The 25,181-nt window shown below is 34.9% G+C and overlaps 3 protein-coding genes across 6 annotated transcripts in view; 1 reads left to right on the forward strand and 2 right to left on the reverse strand.

Moving 5' to 3' along the window:
• Positions 1-3,448: 3,448 nt before the first annotated feature.
• LOC21390332 (nucleoside diphosphate kinase) lies at positions 3,449-6,505 on the forward strand. The gene is made up of 7 exons (XM_010106877.2): positions 3,449-3,769; positions 3,894-3,950; positions 4,222-4,308; positions 5,478-5,558; positions 5,656-5,768; positions 5,910-5,959; positions 6,169-6,505. Exons 1-7 carry the CDS (start codon positions 3,518-3,520, stop codon positions 6,234-6,236), a joined length of 708 nt encoding a protein of 235 aa, XP_010105179.1. The 5' UTR covers positions 3,449-3,517; the 3' UTR covers positions 6,237-6,505.
• Positions 6,506-18,251: 11,746 nt separating this feature from the next.
• Positions 18,252-20,309, reverse strand: LOC21390334. Its single transcript, XM_010106879.2, has 2 exons — positions 20,157-20,309; positions 18,252-18,840 (listed from the first exon to the last, which is right to left on the reverse strand). The coding sequence occupies exons 1-2, from the start codon at positions 20,248-20,250 to the stop codon at positions 18,350-18,352; spliced, it is 585 nt and encodes a 194-aa protein (XP_010105181.1). The 5' UTR covers positions 20,251-20,309; the 3' UTR covers positions 18,252-18,349.
• Positions 20,310-20,497: 188 nt separating this feature from the next.
• Positions 20,498-25,181, reverse strand: part of LOC112093246 — a 7,300-nt gene continuing 2,616 nt past the window's right edge. For 2 of the 4 annotated variants that reach the window (XM_024171312.1, XM_024171315.1), the window contains 4 exons: positions 23,598-23,918; positions 21,714-22,257; positions 21,402-21,633; positions 20,498-21,286 (listed from right to left, as the gene is read on the reverse strand). In XM_024171312.1, coding sequence (XP_024027080.1) covers positions 20,778-21,286; positions 21,402-21,633; positions 21,714-22,238 — 1,266 coding nt within the window. In that variant the 5' untranslated portion in view covers positions 22,239-22,257; positions 23,598-23,918 and the 3' untranslated portion in view covers positions 20,498-20,777. Of the gene's footprint in view, positions 21,287-21,401; positions 21,634-21,713; positions 22,261-23,597; positions 23,919-25,181 lie in introns of all 4 variants that reach the window. The other 2 variants (XM_024171313.1, XM_024171314.1) reach the window with 2 other exon arrangements.

A 25,181-nucleotide genomic window follows, 5' to 3' on the forward strand; every position in this document is an offset into this window, starting at 1 on the left:
CTCAAGTGCTCTTCCTTGGTAGGCCCAGACGTTGCCCACTAATCAGCACTGTTCACTCAGTCAATTAGTCTCCTATTACGGCTCTGTGCTTCTCCGTAATACTTTCCTGTCCCCTGTGGGGCGGTTTGAGAGCTTGCAATTAATGCCTGCAGACATCTTCCACTTTTGCACGCAACCTATCACGTCCTCTAAAGAACGTTCCCCTCGTCGTCTGCACTGCTTAGCCCAATTGCCCTCTTTGGCGGTCCTTTCTGCGGTCGAGGGATCTTCGTGCCTTAATCTCGACGGCTCGATCTGTCGACGCCAGAAGGAATCATCACCCTAATTTGGACTTCGTGCTTTGGGCTTCCCAACGAAATAGGAGGGAGCCGTAGACGTCGAGGGTTGTTGCTTGGCGGAGAGTAGTCAAGGGCACGTGTCGCATTATCGTTCGTCTATGTGTCCGTCACATTTTCCCACACAACACAATCCACCCACAAAAGTTTGCGTGTTATCTCTAATAGCATCAGTGGTCGACATATTCTTGGAAGAAAATAACAAGAAATAGTTTTCATACAAGGAACATTGAAATGGTGGATATAAACTACAAGGAATATTAAAAGTTGTATTCTCTCAACGAAAATTGCATGTTGCTTAATGCTTATAAGAATTACATGTTTCTGTGTAAGGTTTGCTATCTTTTTCAGAAGACGACATGCTGTTCTTAGTAATGTCTTAAACGACATGTCGTTTGTACAATCACACTAGTCCTTTTTTCCCCCAAAAATATTTGTTATATGCGTACTATAATAATTTGGTATGATTGAAGCCTGAAGTTACATCAACATTGCTCTCGTTTACCTCTTCAAAAGGACAAATTAATTGCCCACTGAAGTTCGTTTATTTATTTATTTATTTTTGAAGTGATGAAGTTCGTTTTGTTAAGAAAAAAAAAAGTCATTTTAAATAGACTAGAGATGTCAATCACGCCGGTTTAACCTAGTCTAGCCCGTTTAAATTGGGTCTAGACGTGTCTCGTGTCATTTCTGGACCAGTCCATTTATTTATCGTGTTGTGCTGAACTTGGCCCATTTATTTTTTGTGGCGTTAAGTCCGGCCCACAGTCTATTTATTTTTCAGAAATAGTAGAAAATAGACCAATATGAAAAACTTAAGAAAGTATATAGGCCAACTTATAGTTATATAAATTAATAGGCCATAACTTGTCAAGTTATGGTTCATAACCAGATAAGTTATGGACAAACTTGTCAAGTTATGGTTCATAGCCAGACAAGTTATGGACAAAAATCGTGAATTATGGACAATAATTTGTCAAGTTATGGTTCATAACCAGACAAGTTATGGACAAGAACAGTAATTTGGCATATTTATTAACTTATATAAACTATTTACCTATTAATTTTAATTCATCTCAAGTCTTGACATATTTCCCTCTTTATCCCTTTATTTTTTGTGTTAAGCCCGGCCCACGACCCATTTATATGTTGGCCGTGCCCTTAACGTACTTACACCGTGTTCGTGCTTTTGCCGTGCTCTTAACATGCATTTGTTGTGCCAAATAGCATATTTAAAACAATAAACTTTTAACATAATGAAAACATTAAAGTCTTAACAAAATAAAGCATATCATTAATTAAAAAAATTACCTCATTAAAAATTTTACCAAGCAAACCCACTAGGATAAAATCTTGATAAAGAAAACTTCTTAATAAAATAAATATTTTTATGACATGTAATATATATTAATAAAATTAGTTTGATACTTCATCTTCATTAATTGGGCCATTATCATGTTTTTAACGTGTCCGTGTACGTGCTCGTGCCGTGCTCTTAGCATGCCATTCCCTTAACGTGTTTCATGCTTAAAAGTTGCGTCAAGCTCAACCCAATTAATAAACGGGATGAGCATGGCCCATGTAATAATCATGCCGTGTCGTGTCGTGCTCATTTTTTAACGTGTCGTACTCGTGCCAGTCCGTCAGGCCCGGCCTATTTTGACATCTCTAAAATAGATTGGAAAAATAATTTATAATTGCAGACATAGTCTAGTGATAATACTACACCTGACTCTACCATGAGGCGAAGGGTTCGAATTTCCTGTCCCAAAATTCAAAAAAAAAAAAAAGATCTTCGTTAAAACTAAAAAAGACAAGGTTCTGTACTTCAAATTTGTCGTTTGAATATAAACATCATTTGTTGAAAGTTCTCTGTGATTCATATCATTAAACGACATATTTTTGTTTACTATAAAAGTTTGCTGTCGTTTCTGCTATAAACCGCATGTCATTAACCGTAGGGCTGGCAATTCGTGTTCGTGGGCCGTGTTCGGGCTGACACGATTACGGCACGACACGATTATAGTGAGCACGAACACGACACGATTAATAAACGTGTCAAAAATCCAAACACGAACACGACACGCTAATAACACGGTTAACACGACACGACACGCGAACACGATTATTAAACGTGCCGTGACGGGCCGACACGAAAAAAACACGTTTATGACCCGTTTATGACCCAACTAGCAAAAATAGTGAATTTTATATTATATTCAAAACTATATTAATTGACTACTTAATATCACTTATAGTTAAATTCATGCATAATAGCCAACACATATTAAAATATCTAAAACATCACTTATGACATATGTTTCAAAACATACCAATTACTAAACATCTAAAGAAGTTTGAAAACATAACCAAGTACATTTAAATAAGTTTGAAAATATAACCAAATATTTGAAAATTTAAGTGCATAAAACATAATCAACCATCTACAAGTCCATTGGCATATTTAAGTGCATAAAGCATAAAACATATTTAAAGTTTAGGTTTATCCATTACAAATCATCCATTGGCATTTTGTAATCAACCATCTACAAGTCCATCTACAAATCATCCATCTACAAATCCATTGGCATTTTGTAATTTTATCAACATGCCATAACTTATTTAAAAGTTAGAGTGTTATATTAAGTTAACTCTTTTATCAAACACCCTTCATGCAAACAAGAGAATATAAATAAAACGGGCTGTGAGAGAATGAGAGAATGAGAGACAATGAGAGAATGAGAGAAAGAGAATTAGAGAAGTTAGGGTTTTATCTTAAAAAAATATAAATATATATATCGTGCCAGCCCGTTAACGACCCAATTAATAATCGTGCGGTCTAAACCCATTTATCTCGTGTCGTTTTCGTGTCGTTTCATCGTGTCGTGTCCGAAATTGCCGGCCCTAATTAACCGTCTAAAAATCCTTGTCGTTTTGTAGATAATAAAGAGTTACTGTTTCCATAAATCCCGTGTAGTCCATCCCAAAAAAATGGTACATTCTCACTCTCACCAATGAGCAGCGGTTAAATTTGAGTCAATTAAAAAAACGACATGTCGTTTATTTGATGAACAAGTAGACAGAATATGCTTTGCTCGGGGGGGAAAAAAAACGAAAGAAATAAGTACAACAACATATAATCACGTGTAGAGAGAAAACAAGAGAGAGAGAGAGAGAGAGAAATGGAAGCTGTAGCAGTGTTTGGTGGAGGAAGACCATGTCTCTCTTCATCATCTATTCGAAGCTCACAGCCTGAGAGAAGTTGCAGCAGCTTATCCTGCTCCCACAAGCGTATCATACGCACCCATTTCCACCATTTATCAGCTTTTCCCTCCAAATCCCATCACTTTTTCTCATCATCATCATCATCTTCTTTCTCAACTCCTCCTCATGTCAAACCCCATATCTTCCTTCCCCGCTTGGTCGCTGCCTTGGTTTGTTTCTCTCTCTTCAACTTTTTTTTTTTCCAAAAATTTAAGAACCCCATTTGAGTGTTTCTCTCATTTTTCTTCAAAATTTTCCAAAATTTAAAAAAAAAATCTCTTTTTTTGTCTGCAGGAAGAAGTTGAGGAGACTTACATAATGGTCAAACCCGACGGCGTTCAACGTGGTCTTGTAAGTTCTTAGCTTACCTCTTTTTGTATATATACTCTTTCTAAGTGTCTTTTGTCATGTTTTGTTGCTTAGAAAGCGCGAGAATTTACCTGAAAACAAACACAAAGAATTGATTGTTGCGGAGATAAACTTATTGGTTGAGATAAAAATGAATTTGTTATTGAGCATGTGTTTATTGATTTATAAAGCTTTTGGGGGAAAATTTTTTTATGGGCATTGAATTTTAAGCTTGGTTTCCTATGTTTTGACTATGTGGGTCGAATTGTTTTAGGTTGGAGAGGTAATTTCGAGGTTTGAGAAAAAGGGGTTTAAATTGACTGGACTAAAGCTCTTCCAGTGCCCCACAGACTTGGCTGAGGTTTGTCCATGCTCTTACTCCCTCACAATGTGCTTTTTTAAGAAGTCTAGTATTTTCATATATCATACTTTCTGATTTACATTTGTAATGGCTTAGAAGTTGGGATTTTTTTTTTTTTTTTTTATGAGATTCATTAGCGATTAATAGTTATGTATTTATGATTCTAAGGCCTGTTTGGCGAAGCTTTTTGGAAGCTGCTTTTGGCATCTTAACTCCAAAAGTTGCTTCTAGAAGTGTTTGGAAGATTTTTCATAAGAGCTTTTGCTTACCAAAAGAGCTAACTGGTAAAGCCACAAAACATGGCTTCTAAGAAAAGCTCTTTTGAATAGTCTTTGAAACTTGTTTCAGAGTTTTAGTAAGACATTATTATGAACTCAGTTGACATTCTTACATTTTTATTGCTTATTAGAAAATTTTAAAATCATTGTGACCTATTAAGCTCTTTTAAAGATGTGGTTCCAAATACTCAAGAAAATGCCATAATTTTTACTCCTCTTCTTCCACTGACTAAAAGCAAAAGCAAAATGCTTTGTCAACCAGGCTCTCAACATGGAAAAGCATGTGGTTCAATAATGTTATAGACTTGGGGCTTGTTCATTTGCATTTTTTGAGTTAGAGTGACTTGAGTATAGATCTTGATTTGAGTTAAGGTGTATTTGAGTATGGTTTGAGTTGAGACTCTAATTTGAGTTTGTGTTTGGATGTGCACATTTTTGAGTTATGGTTTGAATTAAGAATCTATTTGAGTTTGTGTTTGGGTGGGTCGAAACTTGAACTTGTATTTGAATAGTATTTTAATAAAAACTCAATGGTAATGAAAAATTTTAATAGGGTATATGGGTGAGGTTTTATTCGTCTCTTCGTTGTGAACGCATAAAAAAAATCATCTCAATTGGAATTAAAATGAAAAAGTTATGACATTTTTAAGAATATAAAAAATACTGTTCATTAACTTGAGTTTGAATTTAGGAACTTGAGTTGAAGGGGGAACTTGAACTCAGATTTTAGCCCCAAACTCAAGTTAAAACTTTAGTTCAAACTCAAATTTTACAAAACAACATGAACTTGAATAAAGTTGTAACTTGAGTTCAAACTTTTTTTGAGTTTGGGTGCAAATGAACAAGCCCCAAGTTTGACGATCATTTGACAAGTAACTTCCATTTGTATAGGAGCATTATAAGGATCTCAAGGCTAAGCCTTTCTTCCCAGCGCTGATTGAGTATATTACATCTGGTCCTGTTGTGTGTATGGTAAGTTCTTTTTCCTTTTAACCACAGAGTTTTGAGGTACTCTGTTTCGTTGCTTGGATTCTTTCAAGAACTTTGACCGTGTTGCTATGATGACAAGGCATGGGAGGGCGTTGGTGTTGTGGCATCGGCACGTAAGTTAATAGGGTCTACGAATCCTCTTCAAGCTGAACCTGGAACGATAAGAGGGGATCTTGCTGTTCAAACAGGAAGGTGGGCCAGTTTATGCTTTGGTATCTGATCAACATTAAGTACAATAAAACACTATATTGTACTTGGTTGCAATGAATTGCTTTTTCTCATTGAGTAATGAATTGTGAAGAAAACAAGGTCTAAATACAAACTTCTTTGCAGGAATGTGGTTCATGGGAGCGACAGCCCTGAGAATGGCAAGCGTGAAATAGGTAAAGGCCTTACGGCTTTACTATCACTCACTGAAGCTAAACAATATGATGAGAAATCTAGGTTTCTGTCTCTATAGCTGGTTTCCTAGTCCTGACATTAAAATCTTTACAAATGCATTGTATTAAAATATTGCTTTTGACTTGGGGGTCTTTTGCCTTTCTCTTCCATTTTCAAGTTTGTCTTCTCATCCATGGCTTGCATTCTGCAGCTCTCTGGTTCAAAGAGGGTGAAATCTGCGAATGGGCGCCGGCTTTGGCACAATGGCTGAGGGAGTGACCCTTCACAAAAGCTCAACACCATAGAGGCATGTAATTTTGGGAGCGTTATTCTGAGCACCTGTATCTCCATTTTTGTTGTACTTGATTGATCTTAGGCTGTTCAATATCTTAGATGTCTCATTTCTGTTTAGCTTCTTGTTGGATATTTGATGGCTGATATTTTTTTTTCACACATTGTACTTTTTCCTTTGATTCAAGTGTAACATTGCAACAACAAACTGGGATTCAGCCAATAATACATGATCATCTCATGTTTTTGTCATCTTTCTCTTCATAACCATTGAAAGACCATATTTCAGTGGCGGATTTGCGGTGGCGTGTTTATCCTACTTTCCTTTCTGTTATGAATAATTTTCTTCTTCTAGTTTATTGTCTTTGCATTGGGTTGCTAGATCGGGGAATTTGGCGGCTCATGAGGCTGCCTAGTGGGCGTTTACCTCTAAGTCTGTTTGGTTGTTTTGATTAGGAGCAAAGTTGGCCCCCGTGTGGCAACTGCAGTCATTGCTGAAATGTGAATGAAGTTTCCTTTTCTTGAGAAAATGAAAAGGACCATATTTCAGCAACTAATAAAAAGTTCCACACTCCACATATCTTCAGGTTATAAACCCAGCTTCAGAACTTGTGTATGACTAACATACAAAGAACCTTAAGATGATACAAAGAACTTGTGTGTGTTTGTGTGTGTGTATATATATATATGAATTGTCTCCGGTCAGGCACTTTTCAAGTGCCTGACCGGAACGGCAGTTGTATAATTATGTATAAATTGTGTATATTTATATGTGAATCGTTTATATTTACATGTAAAATCGTGTATGTTAAGTTATAAGAAACGACAATGCATATTAATCCTCAAAACATATATTTTTTATAGCAATTAGTGAACACATAACATAAATATATGTATATTGGCTGATTTGTTGTATTTTATGTTAAATATACACAAATTACATGTAAATATACACAATTTATACAGAAATATACAACTGTCGTTCTGGTCATGCACTTTTCAAGTGCCAGACCGGAGACCTTACCTCTATATATATATATATATATATATATATATATATAGCAAATTATCTCGTTGGTTCATTGGTTCAAACAGAAATTCTAATATTATATATACACATACATACATACATATATATATATATATATATATATTAGTACTGCCATCACCACCTCATGGGGTGGGCTTGCACAACATCCATGCATAGACAAAAATTTACAAAGAAGGGAGATTTTTCAGTACTATTGAAAATTTCTCTGTTGTTCTAATCCTACAACGTTGCAAGTTGCTTAACATTCATTGGAACGCATGAGCCTATACCACTGAAGCAACTTTCTGCAAAAACCTTGTAAGCTGCTTCAGTTGGGTGAACTGCATCAAAGAAAGCATGAGAATTCCTATCTCTACAAGGGGCTTTCCTGGGATCACATAGTCCAAATGGCAACAATACACAACATGGATTAGATGCATCTTTAAGACCTGCCAAAAAAAATAAAATAAAATAAAACATCGATCAGTCGATATAATGTCACAACAATACATATATACTAAATTAACTTTATTTTTATCTACTAAGAGCGTCTTCAATGCAATACCAAATTGATGTGTTAATGCTAAATTTTAATATTTAAGTGCCAAAATTCACTCTCCAATGCAAATGCTATATTTAGAGGTAAATTTGTACAAAAATTATAACAAATGCTAAATTTAATATTTAATTCCTATTGGTTGATATATTTATTTTTTGACTTAATCATTACAACATTACTTTTTTAAAAATTATTTCAGCATTAATAGTATAGTTTTGCAAGTTTTAACACTTGATAATACATGACAAAAAATGATACAACATTTGAAATAGCCTTTCGTTGGACCACAAAATAGAATCACACATGAAATATGTCGGCCGTGTTTGGAATTGATCATGTTTTTATTTTTTACGTTTTTTGAGAAAGAAAAAATGAAAACATTTCTAAAACAGCGTTTGGCGCAATAAAGATAAAAAACGGAAATGAAAATGATTTTTTTGTTTAGTGTAAAATGATCGAAAAAAACGACTTTTAGTCGTTTTTCATTTTGTGTTTTCGTTTTCCCCTCTCAGAGAGAATGAGAGAATGACATTAATGAGTTTTTTTTATACTAAAAACAATCTCTTGATAAAACTAGCAAATGCATTTTTAAAAATGATTTATGTCTGAGATTGAAAACATTTTCATTTTCATTTTCATATAAAAAAATAAAATCATTTTAGAACGAGTTCCAAACACGCAATTTATTTTCACACTTTTTAGTGGCAAATATAACATTGGCATTAGCATTTACATTAGAGGTCTAATAAAGCGACTAACCTGAGAGACTAGGATTTTCCACCAAACTTAAGGTATAATCATAATACTTTCCAAGGATGAAATTTGAGCCTTCAAGTTTAAATTGCAATTCTTGAAGCTTCAATGCGAGTCTTGCATTGTACATAAGTACCACAGCATTTAAGTAATCCACACATTTTGAATTCACTGGTTTGAACTTGTTCACATAAAATGGCAGACAGCCAAATGCTTCAATTTCAAACACCACAAACTTTCTGGCTCCCAATTTATACAAATCCTGCAAAATAAATAAATAAATAAAGAGCATAAAACTAGATGTTATTCCTCGCTTTGTTTCATACTTTTCTTTTAAAATTTGAATAATGCACTGCATTTTTTCTTTTATAATTTCATGATGAGAAAATTCATTTACCTTTAAGCGATTTCCAAGTTTCTCTACAAGGAGATGAACATCCCTTATATAATCAACAGGATTAGTACTGTTTTCTTTTTTAAGAAAATTTAGGCCAATGTCGTTGACCCCCATAACAACAAGATAAATGGACTTTGACACGTGCTCTGAGAGGCTCATGACGTGGCTTTGAAAATGTGACTGCAAATATTCTTCAACAGTTTTCTGAAACATATCAACTTGTTCACCCAAGCTCATAACACACTTCTGCATTACATAATGAATCAAGTTAAACAAAAACAAAAAAAAAATTCATTGGTTTTTATTTTCATGCAATATTTTTTAAATTGTAGCAGGAGAATTGAGTTTTATAAGAATATAATATATCTTACAAACATCTTAGTAGCTGTATCAGGAAGAATTCCAGCTGAGGAAGATCCATAGTTAAAACCTTGGTGGATAACTTGTGTGCTACCATTAACAAGCCTAAATGCAAGTGGGACATTCAATCCAAGCCATTTAGCTGCATTTAATTAAACCATCAACTCGGTATCATCAGAGGATTGTTTGTTAACTAGGAAAAAAAAGAAAAACAGAAATGAAATATATTACTTTTTGGTTTGTTTGTTTGTTTTAAAGAATATGCAAGGAAAATGGTGTTCATATTTACCATTTAGAAGACCATAAAACAAGTACACCACTATAATATTTCTACATTTTTTAAATAAATTGAGAGATAAAAACTTAGTACAGAGACTTAGCATCTTCCAATTAAGTTGGTATTGCACACGGCTCCGTTCATTTCACCGATTAGAATTTTGCTACAGTAAAAAGCTCTAAGAAACAGTCACATTTAATTTTTTTTACTATAGTAAAAAGCTCTCACAAAAAGTCACATCTCAACTCGAATTAAAAACTCGAATCAACTCATCCTATTCGATTAAGGAGATAAAAAAGAATAATAAAAAATTAATTAAAATAAGAACTATGATATTTCTTACATTGATTTCTATATCTTTAAGAAATGAAATGGTGTTGTTTCATTGTAACTTACCAAAGAAATCGGCTATGTTGTAACCATTTGTGGGTCTGCCCGTTATAATTCCACTAGGAAAATCTATACCATAAGGTGGATAATTTGCTTTAGCATGAGTATTGAAGAGATTATTATTGCCGGCATCAACATTAGAGTCTCCAAACACGTACAAAGCTGGTGCTAATTGATGAGCTTTAGACACCCTCAAGAAGAAGAAGCAGAAAAGGAAACTGCAAACAAGTAGAAGAGAAATGGAGGGCTTAGCCATATATATATATTTTTTTACTTTTTGTCAAGTAATTTATATATGGGTTTCTTTTGTAGTTTCCTATGTTGTGATTTGTGAATGAATCTAATGGCTTCAGATGTATGTTGTTGGTACACAGTTTAGTGATGTCTAGTTTCAAAAACCACATGCAGTTCAAAGTAGGACCAAGATTGACCAAAATTTCAAAATAGTAATGGAAACGGTTTAGAAGTTTGAAGGACCCGTTCACTTTACCGATTTAAGTTTAAAATTTGAGTTTTGTTACAGTAAAAAGTTCTCAAAAATTGTCACATTTAACTTTTTTGTTACAGTAAAAAGCTCTCACATAAAATCACATCTTAACTCAAATTATAAACTCAAATCAGCGAAGAAAACAAGCTTTTAATTTAAAAAAAAAAAGAGCATTTGGCAACTGGTTTGGATATATGCTCTATCAATTTATCATTTTCTTCATTTTTTTTTTCTTTTTTTTCTTCTAGAACGATGGGCTGGTCCAATGAGAAATTGAAGTGCCACTTTTTTACTTTTCTAAACTAATAATACATCCATTTTTCTCTTCTTTTTGGATAAACCTTCAATAATGGTGCACGTCGTGCAAAATATCTTTGTGCGACTTAAGTAATAGGTGACTGCACTATATAAGGTGAAGAGTTTAAATCTCTCATTTTAATTTAAAAAAGAAAAAGAAAAAAAAATCAGTTGCTAGTTTTGATCGCATATTCACATTATCCTATCATGTGTACAGTAATTGATATATTGGTAGCCCTGTGAAAGAGTTCGAAGAATTTTTGTTGGAGATCATATGGATAATTTTTGTGATTGTAAGCTTATCATTTGATGTCCGGATCATGCACTCTTTTTCTTGTTAGGATTTTTTCTACGGGAGTTTCTCCGTTGTTCCCTCCTTTTTTTTATAAATTTTTTCTTCCCTCCTTTTTTTACAAGTTTTTTTTTTCTCAATAAGGTTTTTAGCGAGACTCATAATAATTTTGGTCTTTCACTAGGCTTGTTCAGCACTTAGTTTGTCCGAGTTTATAATCCCCTACAACTTTTCAAACAAAATTTCTAATCTTTTTTAAATAAAACAAAATGGAAAACTTGGTGTCATATAGCATTTTTACATTTTAGAGCGTGCCAAGCTTGTTGATATGTGCTAACAAAATCTTAATATTGCTTGTGAAATCGGCAATACAGATTACAACATGATGACACAATACTTTTTTTATGAGTTAGTGTCGAAAAAATAAGTCACCGGACATTTTAGTGTCAACCCGAAACTGACCCGTCAAAAAACGGGTCATGTTCATGTCAATCTATGTGACACTAAATTGACCTGCTCAATTACTCTATTATTTTAAAAAATATATTTATTCCCTACTTTTGGTCAAAATATGCTTTAAATTTTCAGAGCTTAATTAGTTGTTATAGTTTAAAATTGATTTAATTTTTAGAGCATATGTGTTTTTATAAAATTTTAGTGCATTATTTGTAGATTTAACATAAAAAAAAAATCCATGGGTCATTGACGGGGTGCGGGTTGATTATTGGTCGTATATCACAAAGGGAATGGGTTTATGCAGGTTGTATTAGTGTCAATTTGTATTCGGGTAAGTCGTGTTAGGGTTGGGATTTCTCAACCCATTCATGTTGCTGATCGTTTTAGGGTTGAAGTCATTTATGTAAATATTAACTTCTAACCCGACACGAACATGACCTGTTGAAACAAATTGTTACCCCTAATTGCTTGTTCTATCTTATTTATTCCAAAAACTATCATTCGTTATGTATATTGTATAATATAATTCATCAATGGATTCTCTTTAATTTTAAAACAAGCATAAGAACATTACCTCATTTTAATTTCCGTAACTAATGTGTTATAAATGGTATGAAATCCCTAAAATTTAGAGAATTGCCAAAAAGATTTTATTGGTTAATTGAGTAAGTTTTACGCCAATGTTAGTGAGCCACGTCAATATATTCTCTAAAGTTCACACCAATGCGTTATAAAAAGTATGAAATCACATGAAGTCACCCCAAAATTTAAAGAGTTGCTAATAATTTTTATTGGTTAATTAAATAAGTTTTAGGCCAATATTTGTGAGCCATGTCAAAATATCCTCTCAAAAGTTCTTGGTGTTATAAATGGTATGAAATCACATAAAAATTATCCCAAAATTTAAAGAATTGCCAATAGTTTTTATTGGTTAATTGAGTAAGTTCTACTCCAATGTTTGTAAGGCAAGTCAATATATTCTCTCGAAAGTTCACACCAATGAGTTATAAATGGTATTAAATCACATAAATTCAAAATTTAAAGAATTGCCAATAGTTTTTATTGGTTAATTAAGTAAGTTTTATGCCGATTTTCGTAAGCCATGTCAAAATATTCTGTCGAAAGTTCACATGAAAATCACCCCATAATTTAAAGAATTGCCAATAGTTTTTATTGATTAATTGAGTAAGTTTTACTTCAATATTCGTGAGCCACATTAAAATATTCTCTCGAAAGTTCTTGATTTTATCGCTCAATAAATAAACCCCAATTTCTCTAGGCAAACACATCGAAGTGGAGGTTGTTCTAAGCTTTCTTTCATTTGTGATAAGATTTAGGCTCCAAATTTTTTAAAAAGAAAAATGTTAGGAAAAATTTGTCTTGTTTTCAAGATATTTTTAGTTACAAAGAATAGTATTTTGGAACTCAAAGGAAGGTTAAAATTACTAGAGACCGAATCCATTGAAAGCCTAGTTAAAAATGGGTTGCATGGGAAAACAACTAGGGACAAGGAGGTAGAAAATGCGCACAATTATGCGAGCGTCTTGAATGGAACTTCTTCATTTCTTGTCGCCGTGGCATCAATAATTTTCTATTAGGGCTTGTTCGGTCCGCTAATTCGAGTTTTTAATTCGAGTTGAGATGTAATGTTGTGTGAGAGCTTTTTACTGTAGCAAAAAAGTTAGATGTGACTATTTCTGAGAGCTTTTTACTGTAGCAAAACTCGAATCAGCGAAAAGAACGGGGCCTAAATTTTGTTATATATTTTCTACTTCTCAAAATTCTTCGTTAGGGACAAGTACTATTATTTTGTTATTTACAAAACGTGACAAGTAAAATTATGAGGTGTGAGCTTTTCGCAGCCTTTACGGGGAGATCGAAGAGTCAAGAAATGAAAGGATTAAATAAATAGCAAATTGCAACGATGGAGGTTTCTCAGTAATTAAACGAAGGTGGTTGCCGGGAAAATGAAAAGAAAAGGAAAAGGAATAAGCTTTCAAAAAGAGAAAATTGTGAAATTTACCCTTAAAATATATGAGTCTGAAGTTTTATTCTTTAATTTTAATTAATACCATTCTGATTAATATAATTATTTGATTAAAAAAATATTAATTAAGAGTAAAAAGTAAAATTTTAGAGCTATATACACTAACGAATATTAATACCCGTTTAATTAGAGCATGCCAAGTTGGTTGAGATGTTGTAGCAAAACCTAATACTACTTGTTCTTTCATATTTCTGTCAAAAGATATCATTCGTTTACGTGTACCCTTTCCAATTTTAAATTGCATCACTACAAATAAAAAATAATAAAGTGTTAGTCACGACATCTTCTTATAATATTTAGTCACAATATATTTGTGTGACTAAATGTACGTTTACTCACAACCTTGTGATTAATATGCCCTTATCACAAATTTGTGTAGCGAAATTTTTTTTCCACGGACCTTTTAGTCACGCAAACTTTTTGGTATGACTAAAACATTTTCATGACTAAAACCCTGAGGATAAAAGTTTTAATCACACAAAAAGTTAAGACTAAATGCATATTAGTCACAAGGTTGTGACTAAAAGTGACATTTAGCAATACAAAAATATTGACTAAAAATATCAAAAGAAATTGTTGTGACTAAAAAATTCTTTTTTTTTTTTTGTTGCATTGTATATTATAGTTCGTCATTGGATTCTCTTTAACATCCAAAAGAGTATAATGCCTTTAGTACATTTTAATTTTAATTTTTGTGACTGATATGTTTTAAATGGTATAAAATCACATGAAAATTACCTCGAAATTTAAAGAATTGCCAAATTCTTTATTTCCCAATTGAGTAAGTTGTACACCAATGTTCATTGGCCACGTGAAAATATTCTCTAGAATGTTCTCAATTTATCGCTCAAGTTCTCAGTTGTTCTCGATTTTAGCCACATCAATTAAAAAGTTATGACAATTAAAATATTTTACTTGTTCTTTATTCATTTCAAAATAAATATTATTTGTTAATGTGTATCCTTTGTAACTGTATATTATAGTTCGTCAATGGATTCTCTTTAATTTTAAAAAAAATGTAACGTCATTGTTACATTTTAATTTCCGTAACTAATATCTTATAAATGGTATGAAATCACATGAAAATTACCCCAAAATTTAAAGAATTGCCAAATTCTTTATTAGTCTATTGAGTAGTTTTACACTAATGTTCACTGGCCACATGAAAATATTCTCTGGAAAGTTCTCAGTCTTATCGCTCAAGTTCTCAATTGTTCTCGATTTTAGCCACATCAATGAAAAAGTCATGATAGTTAAAATACTTTTTTTGTTCTCTTTTATTTATTTCAAAACAAATATCATTTGTTAACACGTATCCTTTTTAATTTTAAACTATATATTATAGTTCGTCATTGGATTTTCTTTAATTTTTTTAAAAAAGCGTAACATCATTACTATATTTTACGCGTAGTTGATATGTTATAAATGGTATCAAATCACATAAAAATTGCCTTGAAATTTAAAGAATTGCCAAATTTGTTATTGGTCTACTGAGTATGATTTATGCCAATGTGCATCGGCCACGTCAAAATATTATCTCGAAAGTTCTCGGTTTTATTGCTCAAGTTTTTAGTTATTCTCGATTTTAGCCATATCTATTAAAATTCACAACAGTTAAAATATTTTACTTTTTCTCTTTTATTTATTTCAAAAAATATCATTTGTTAACGCGTGTCCTTTATAATTTTAAATTGTATGTTACAGTTCGTCAATAGATTCATTAAGATTTCTCTGACAGTATAGACAATCTTATTATTACTTGTTACATGTTATGTTACTCTTATTTTATAGCTCCTTATTGCTCTCCCAACCCTGTATTCAAAATCGTTGATACCATTTCGGTATCACAACAGCAGCCACAGCTTGAAGATAAGACGGCTCTGATTGATCAGATGAACCTAATCGTCGGGTTGGATAAAGAGTTAAACCTCTATTAACTTGTTATGCTATACTTAACCGACGTCGACTCCATACTGAAATAAATGAATGTATAGTAATCATTTGAAGTTTCATGCTTAACACATGCTTTTTCAAAACACTACTATACAATACATTCCGGGTGGTGAGATAGAGGGAGAGGCAGCCCTCGTACCTAACGTTAACAATAAGGAGCTATAAAATAGGAGCAACGTAACATGTAACAAGTAACAATATGATTGTTTATACTGTATCTTAATTGTATGAGCATTTTAATAGAATAAAAGCTTGAGTTTTATTGCGTTAATTTAAAAAAAAAAAAAAAAAAAAGCTTAACGTCATTCCTACCTTTTAATTTTTATAACTGATATGTTATAAATGGTATGAAATCACATGAAAATTGCCCAGATATTTAAAGAATTGCCAAATTTTTCATTGGTTAATTGAGTAAGATTTATGCCAATCTTCATCGGCCACGTCAACATATTCTCTCGAAAGTCCTCGGTTTTATTGCTCAATTTCTCTATAGATATGACCCCACTTTCTCTAGGAAAACTCATCAAAGTAGAGGTTGTCCTAAGTTTTCTTTCATTTGTGATAAGAATTAGCCTCCAAAATTTTCAAAGAAAAATGTTAGGAAAAATTTGTCTTGTTTTCAAAATATTTTTTTGCTTACAAAGGATAGTATTTTGGAACTCAAAGGAAGACTTTGTTATATTTTCTAGTACTCAAATTTTGCTTGATCATTCATTCGCCAATAATAATTATTATTATTTTTATTTACAAACCATGACAAATAAAATTTTTTCACTTAGCTTCTTATTCTTCTCTCTTTCTTCTTCTTTCTTTTTTAAAAAAGTTTTTATGTTGTAGCCTCATCATCCCCCATCAGGCCACGATTGTTCACCGGCGTTGCTGAGTTGGGCCCCGCGGACCCTTTGGACGCTGCAGGAGCGGGGGCGGGAGCTGCAGTACCCCGAGTCTGCCGGCTTTTTGGAGCACGGTGGATCTGAATAAGAGGAAATCATGTCATTTTCAACTTCTGCTTTCAAATGCGCCGTGCCGGCACGGTGGTTTATTGTTGCCGGGCGTGAGGAAATCAATGATTTGTTTTGTCCGCTGCTGGGTTATGTGTGGGTCAGCTAGAAACTGTTCAACACATTAATTGCACACGTTATGGAGAAGTAACAAGCTTTGTTGAAGATGAAGAGTCATGAATTTCGTAGTTTTTTTTTTTTTTTTTTTAAATCCAAAATCCAAATGTACTGCCGAAGAAGTTTTGTATACTCTAGATATCTTCTCCTTCTTCTTCTCCTTCTCCTCCTCCTTCTTCTTCTCCTTCTTTTCCTTCTTCTTCTCCTTCTTCTCCTTCTCATAATTAATATTTAACTTAATTATGTGTGTTATACATGGTATAAAATTCATAAAGATTCTCTAAAATGTCATTAATTTATTAATGCATTCTTTCTAATTTCAAAGATTTGTTACTATAGTTGTTGAACATGTAATTGATGTTATTGTATGTGGTAACACCGATTTTATTGCTCGAGTTCTTTCAAAATACGATCTTAATTTCTGAAGATAACAAACACATCCAAGTAGAAATTGCCTCAAAATTTTCCGGATAGGTAGTGTCGTTACTACTTTGTCCTTTGGTATGAAATTGCAAAAATTTCCCCAAAATTTAAAGAATGGCCGGTTGTGTCATCGATTTCATCGAGAAAGTTTTAAGCCAACGGTCATGATGCACCACGTCAAAATATTTCTCCCAAATGTCCTCACTCTTATCGCGTAAGTTCTCTACATTCGTGATCCCAATTCTCAATCAAACATATCCAAGTAGAAATTGCCTCAAAAGTTTTCCTGATAGGTAATATCATCTTCATTTCTATAAATGATATATTATTATATGAAATCACAAAAAAAATCGCCATGTGGGTCTACATGTGGCTAATCCCTTGGGAAAATCTACACCATAATGTGCATAATTCGATTTACCATAAGTGTTATGTTATCATTTGCCAACATCAACACCAGAGTCTCCAAACACGTATAAAGCTGTGGGCTAAGTTGTGTACTTGAGACATCCATACAAAGGAGAAGACCCTCAAACCAAAGAAAAGGGCCACACAGGGCTTGGCCATGTTCCTTGTTCTTCTCTTTTTCCTCCTCTCTTCATTTTTTTTTTGCGATTCTTTGGGTTTTCTGCGTTCTATTGTGGCTTCTAATACAGTTTCCCTTTAGTTTAACTGAATGTGTTTGAAACTGATTGTAAAATAGTAATGGAACAACAATGGTACCAATAACAACATTGTTCTGAACCAGAATTACAAGTATGGAGAAAATAATTTTGGATGGACCAAGTAAGACGCTTGCGGAGATCAAACTACCATTTTTTTTTTTTTCCAATCCTTAGGGCTCTTCGGCTCACAATAGAATAAGGTAGAATTGACAGTTTTTTTTCCCTGTTGGCTAAAGATACAGCAGTTGTTACTTGTTATATTGCTGTTACATGTGATCGATAAATTTACTATATCAGCCTTAAACTTTTTGTTGCCATTGGCCTCTAACAGGGGGAAAATCTACTCTACAAACCGTTGGCTTTTGGGGTGTACATGTAATTATGTTGTGTTCACCTTAAGGAGAGGACATATGAATGTGATCATACACATACATAAGCTGAAATTGGGGTGCAAAATAATAAATAGATTGACATCCATGCGGGCTCAAAAATGATCAAGATCAACCTTCCTTTTTTAAGTTTCATTTAAATATGATTATAGGTACAAAAATTCAGCGACGTTCAAAGGGTTAAAAGATTTCAGGTCAAGAACCCATTTCAGTGCTCACAAATCACTTGTGAAGTGACAAACTCTTGTTCCGATTGCTGCTTTGTGCTATCAAGAGATTGACAACTGCTGAAATTTGGAGAAATACCGACAGAATAACCATCCTCCATTGTGCTCACTGAATCCTCAGAGGCTAAGTTAACAGCATGATGAGCATTTTTAAATTTAGAAAACAGGTAAATAATCGACAAGGTCCTTTCATCTTGCTCCTTAGGACTGCTCACTAAAAGGGTGTTTCTAGAACTTGGATGTGTTATGGATGAATAACAATCCGTATCGATTGAGATTACCTCCTCATTGAGAGAGGTTGTGAACTCTGGAGAATCCTGTGAACTGCTGGCAGAAGAAGAACTCACATCTATCTTCATTGGCTCAAGACTGGTTGAGCTTGAAATGGAACCAACATCTACATTCCCTATCTGCTTGGAGGGTGGACTTGAATCGCGTCGAGAACCTTGTTTAAGCTTGACTAGTGTGGCCTCTGAACCAAAAACAAGGGAAAGAAAGAATTATGAATCGCCTTTAAAGTTCTTGCAATGAAGTGTGAAATTATTCATTTAAGACATTTGCTTCCGATGTGGCGAAATTATTCAATTACCAAATCCAACGTTCACAATTGCAGTAGGCCAACCATAGTAGTGCACTTAAAAATGTAATATAAAGTTACACACAGCCAGAAGAAGCAACTCTTTGTTACATGTATATTAGAAATGATGAAACAGATAATTTAAGTAAACCCATTTTCAGTAGAAGAAATAAAAGTTCTTCCACGTTTTACTCCGGCTTGTAATTGTTGTATTGTTGGATTAGATTTAATCAGAAGAATAGGAAGGGTGACGGGCAATAGGAGATTGGCAAATAGAAAGTGTCTTATGTGAGCTGTGTTGTAGAGAATTATTTAGTCTAATTAGGCAGTTAGGTTGTCATGATCAGATATAACCAATCGAATTATAGTCTCTGTTGTAAATCTGTTGTAGAATATATAGCTGATGTTCACTATTAAAAGGCTAATTGGACAATGTGGTGTAATTGGATAGTTCAATAAAACTCTGTTGAGAGTTACTTCATTTATGGTGTTCTCATTTTCTCTCTTTTGTGTTTCTTGTGAGAGCCATAGGGGCCATTTGGAAGGTGGATTCAAACCAGGTGGTTTGAACTAGAATTTATATTTGTGAAAGAAAACAAAGTAGCGTAACTTTTAAATTCAAATTTTTTATGAGAAAAAATACTGTTTCAACCCAAATTAGGGTGGTTTGCAACCCATCCTCCAAACACTACCATAGTTTCTCTTTGTCAGTATTCTTTGGTTTTCAATAAAGTTCAAGATTTCTGGGTAAAATTCCAACAGTAATGTTCTGCAACACATATCTAGTTTAACTTTAGATCTTTAAACAGATTCATACATATGAACTGTCATGTATCACATAAATTTCATGAATTTCACCCAAAAGATAATTTTTTCACTTTTTGTTAGCATAAAAGTTGTTATTTTCAGAGAGCATACATAACAAAATTTCATAAAAATTCCTTGAAAAACAGAACAAGCCGCTGCAAAGTCAAATCCAGGCGTTTTTCCTTGAGTGCTAAAAAAAATTCCGACTTTATGGTTAATTTCATATTTTCCTTCATTTTCTCTTCCAACAAGCAGATAAACCCAGTCACAGAAGACTAATCAGAAAAAGGAACCACAAAAAATGGAGGAAAACTAGGTTTCGAAACCAATTAATCACAAATCGACAACCAAATCCACGTAATTAGCGAAGAAATTTAAGAATTGCGATTGAAAACAGAAAGTACCGTAGATGGAGAGAGAATCATCCTTGAGAATCTTGGAAGGAGGCCTATCCAAGCTTTCCAATGAAGAAGGCGACACTCTTATCTTCCCAAACATCTCTCTCTCTCTCTCTCTCTCTCTCTAAGATCTGAATGTGAAATCTGACGAGTAATCTCCGTGGCGCGGAAAACACAAATACAAAGAGCGGGAACCGTACCAAACACTCTTTTTCACTTCCACTGTTTCATATTGGGCTGGGCCTGCACTGGATGCTGTTCATTGAAATGGACCGTGATGGGCACATTTTGAGGCCCATGTATCTTATTTTGGTTTGGGAAAAGGAGACAAAGGTTGCGTTCTTTTCAATAACTCCAAATTCAAGATTGGAGTTAAAAAAGTGAGTTTAATTGGAATTGTGTTTGAAACTTGAATTGTGTGTTCACTTGGATGATTTGTGAGATGTGAACTTGAGTTTTATGTTCACTTTGACAAAAACATAACTCTAAAATTTTGCAAGTATTGACATGGATTTTTTGACTACACATTAATACACCTATATACATAAATAACAGAAACGTCCATAAGTTCATTACAACGTATTGTAAAATAAATACGGTAGTCAAAATTGCGGAACAAATATGTAACTACCGATTGCGATATGCTTCCAATGCCGCCCACATGCTAGCTGCCATCTCGTCCCTCAAAATATTCATTTGTCTACGATGTGCGGAGTTCTGATTTTGTTCCGTTCCGCGATCAGGATTGTGATTCTGATTAACATCTTGATCTGCATTTTCTGGATCAATTTCAAAAACTGGAACTCCGTCTCGTGTGTACTGGTGCAGTAGCTCATCGTTATTGTTGTACATATGTATGAAATTGTGAAGCACAGCACAAGCAATAGGAATTTGTATCTGTTTCTCTATTGGGTAATTATTTATGCACTTGAGTATGCGGAACCTTGCTTTCCAAACACCAAAAGTGCGCTCAATAGCATTTCTTAGGGACGAATGCGTGTAATTGAACAACTCACGCTGAGTTCGAGGACGCCCACGTCTTGCCCTATACTCTTGAAGGTGATATGTGCTCCCCCGGTACGGCGCCAAGAAACAATCGTTGTTCGCGTAGCCAGAGTCTACAAGGTAGTATTTACCTGCATTCGCCATTACAAAGCAATAATTAAGTACGGCCAACTCTTTAGTGAAGTCAAGCAACCAACGATGATGCTTGTTTATCAACATATATAGCAAGGATTGGGATTGACATACCGGGCGGTGGAGTTGGGAACTTTTTTTCTCGTACCCCCACTACGGATGAAAGAACGCGCGCATCATGTGCCGATCCCTCCCATCCAGCTAATATGTAGGTAAACTTCATGTCAAATGAACATACCCCTAACACATTTTGGGAGTAAAAACCCTTCCTATTCCTCCATACTTCGGGGTTACCTGATGGTGGAACACAAGGGACGTGAGTCCCGTCGAGAGCTCCAACACAATTCTGTAATCAATTAAGAACAACGAGGTTACCAATCTTATAATGTTAGTCGCTGACGATATGATATATGAGTAATGACATACCTTAAACCATGGCAAATACTTGCTTCCACTCGCAGCAATGATTGGATCAATAATGTTAAAATTCGGGGGTGTTATGAAATCATGCCGCAGGTTATATATTGCCGCCAATACAGCCTCGAAGTATTTGGAAATTGTGGATCCAGAATGCTGCCATTGATCCTGCGATTCCCTATTGCTTTGGCTTTGGGACACAATGTATAGAAAGATAAAAAGCTGCTCGTCCACGTTCATATTCCTAGTGGGTCTCAGATATCCCTTAAGTTCTAAGAGTGAACTCAGTCGCTTAAAACAGTCACTGCCCATCCTAATCTTATTCCGAATTACGTCCTCATGACCATCAAGCAAGTAATCAACACGCATAATACCTGTGAACGCGGAGGTGTGCTTAGGTTGAGGCGGGGGTCTCTCAACGTAGGTTTGGTAATACCAGAGCATAGCCGCGACACCTGCTGTCTCATAGTCATCATCTGAGTCATCGTCTATTGTGTTGTCAGGCGACGCGTTCGAAGGCCCTCCGTTCCACATTACAACCTGTTCGCCAAATCTGCTATAGTAGAAGTCACAAGTACAACATAGTTAATGTTGAAATTGTGCAATAATGTAATGGCAAAGTATAAGAGTCACTACCAAGTAAAGTCATTAATGCAAATTGCATCATGTCATCAGAACACTAATTGAAAGAGAAAGCAAACGAAGTAATAGTTTCGAAGTACAACACAACTCAATAAATGATTACAACATAGTTAAACGCCTCATAATTAAGAAAATTGTCCGACACTGTCTAAGCCTCATAAATAAGAAACCTCATAAATAAAAAGTCTCGTAAACAAAGAGCCTCATAATTAAAAAGCCTAACAAGTAGCTACTCCTCATTGTTTCCTCCACCAAAATGACCAGAGTTAGGTGGAAAACTAGGCATGTAATAGGGTGGTGGACATTGAAAGTTAGGGGGATGGGGAGTAACATTTGGGGTCATGTTTTGGATTGGTGGGTGTTGTGGTTGCATGTGGTGAGAGGGTTGAGAGAAACTGGGTACTTGTGGTTGGCCAAAGGTAGGAGGTTGTTGGCCATAGATTGGCGGTTGTTGGTAAAAGTTGGGTGTCGGCATGAAGTTTTGATATATAGGGGGCTGCATGAAGTTGGAAGCCATGGATGGAGGGGGCATGGTGCAAGATTGGGTAGATTGACTCGTTTTAGAGGTAACGGTTCTCATCACGAAACCAACCCTTTGCGTCTCTGTCATATCCAAAAAGAGTTGCTGCATGTGTGGAAACCACCCAATGGCCTCTAAGAATATTATGACAGTGTCATCTTCAAGATCCATTTCCTTCACAATCGCTGTACACTGCCGCAGAGTGGTAGGGGTCGCAGGGTTCTGAGAAGCGCTGGAACTGGTAGCCCTGCTACTATTCTTACTTTCTATAGAGGCTACAAGTCGTCCAAGTAGTGCCCTTGCTTCTGGATCGCCAACCGGACGTTTCTGACTGCGTCCAGATTTCTTACCAATTGCCTTAGAGGTGGATGCAACATTCAAGCCCTTCCTAGCACTGTTCAACCCAGCTCACATCGTGGTCACAAAAATGTCATCGCTGCCTAACGAATGCGACGTCGCCCCCCCTTCACCTTCTTCAGCCGGGATTGGAGTTGTGTCTACGTGCGCGGTGGTGGGATTTTCCAATCCCACCGCAAATTCACCACATGCACGGGTACTACCAAAGGCCTCGTAGTACAAGTCAAAATTTTTAAGGGGATGCTTCTTCGCAGCATTAGCCCACTTCTTGTTCTGTGTGAAAAATAACATCCACATAAGCTAACGCACGTTGAACACATGTTCTAACTGATGATAAATAATTTGGGAAAGGAAAACAAACAACTGGTGATTACCTTAGCAAAATCTTCCCAATACTCGTCCGTACAAGTCACTGCGCCTGTCACAGGATCCCAACCAAGGCCTGTGGTTGTACGTAGTATAACCTCCTTATCAAACTTGCCTTTTAGACGCACTCGCATCTGTTGAACCTTGGCCGCCGTAACTGGATCCTTAAAATGTTTTTGTAGCTTAGTAGCCCAATCTTCCCAATTTTTCTGGACCGGTTTCCGACCATGGTAGTTACGGTTATACTCTGCTAGGAGTTGCAACAACTCCTCCTTCTGCTTTTGATTCCAATGAAGAGTCGTGTCCTCATCATTGCCCCCTCTTGGCATCTACCACCACACACCAAAAGCATCATCCCGCACAAATAAGAAGCCACAAACAAAAACACGTACGCACAATTGTATATAACTATAAACATATATATATATATATATACACAAGGGAAGTAAAAGAAAACAAAACAGACAATGGACCAAAGCCAAGGACAACACGATTTGGGACTAAACTGTGAACAACCAAGTCCGAATTTTGTGGCTATTTAACTTATTAGTAAATAAAGCAATGGGGTTGTTGGCTTGGTTACTGGATCTAGCAAATGTACTTCCTCCGGTGATATAATGGTGATTATAGGCTGTCATGAGTGTGCCACAACGAAGCGAGTTTTTTATTTTATTTTATTTTAATTTATTATTTTTTTATTGCTATCTTTGATGTATGTACTATGTAGTACTAACTGAACCTTGTAAATGGCCCTATAATACTCAGTACCTAACATGGTAACCGGCTTGTTTGTAATTCTTGTAGTGTCTGTGCGGACTGTCATTTACCCGGCACTCTTTGTATGTGGACCGACTGCACCACATGCTTTGAGAGCTGTGCAAGTATGGCAGGTGAATGTGGTTGCCTAGGAGGTGCTGGTGAAGCAGGGCTACCATTGCTGTTTATAATGGCATTGATTGTGCTGGGACTTTTTACTTTAATTGGAATATTTTATAGTGTCTTGGTGGCTACAATGGTCGGACAACGAATTTGACAACGGCATTATCACATACTTGCAAAAAGGATGCTAACAAAAGTGAGTCAGGGTGATTTTATTCCATCCTAGTTTATTTATTGGCTGCAATAGTATAAATTTCTTTTGCCATGTATATCAAGTTCAGCCCAGAAATGATGCTCAGTAGCTCTTTAAACCTCCAAACCACTAAGATCTTATCTCGACTTAGTCGACTGCGTACCTTTAGTAGAATTTAAATTTTTGCATAGCCAACTAATTTACGGAGGAATACTTTAGACAAAAGAATAGCCTATAAAACGGGATAGCAAAATTTAGGACTGAATTGAATGTCTTGGCATTACAAGAAATGATTCTTTATCTTGAATCGAAATTATGGTACAGTACTTCTACAAAATTACATTACCAAAAACCACATGAATATTGAATCGAAATCAACTAAACGTGTTCAAGGGATGCATGCTCAACTCAGAAAAAGGAACAAATTCTGATGCTCTGCGTGGACAGCCAAAAATGACAGATCTCATATGTAACGACATACTAGTTGGGGCGATCGTTTGGCACACAAAACTTGAGTTTA

Source organism: Morus notabilis, unplaced genomic scaffold (assembly GCF_000414095.1).
Source record: "Morus notabilis unplaced genomic scaffold, ASM41409v2 Scaffold2182, whole genome shotgun sequence".
Classification (NCBI taxonomy): domain Eukaryota; kingdom Viridiplantae; phylum Streptophyta; class Magnoliopsida; order Rosales; family Moraceae; genus Morus; species Morus notabilis.

Excerpts from the sequence above, each read along its gene's own strand:
- LOC21390334 (XM_010106879.2), bottom strand. The coding sequence starts at position 20,250 with ATGTTTGGGAAGATAAGAGTGTCGCCTTCTTCATTGGAAAGCTTGGAT. Across the intron at positions 18,841-20,156 it reads TGATTCTCTCTCCATCTACG|AGGCCACACTAGTCAAGCTT; the intron begins GTACTTTCTGTT and ends TTTTTGGTTCAG.
- LOC21390332 (XM_010106877.2), top strand. The coding sequence starts at position 3,518 with ATGGAAGCTGTAGCAGTGTTTGGTGGAGGAAGACCATGTCTCTCTTCA. Across the intron at positions 3,770-3,893 it reads CCCGCTTGGTCGCTGCCTTG|GAAGAAGTTGAGGAGACTTA; the intron begins GTTTGTTTCTCT and ends TTTTGTCTGCAG. Across the intron at positions 3,951-4,221 it reads ACGGCGTTCAACGTGGTCTT|GTTGGAGAGGTAATTTCGAG; the intron begins GTAAGTTCTTAG and ends GAATTGTTTTAG.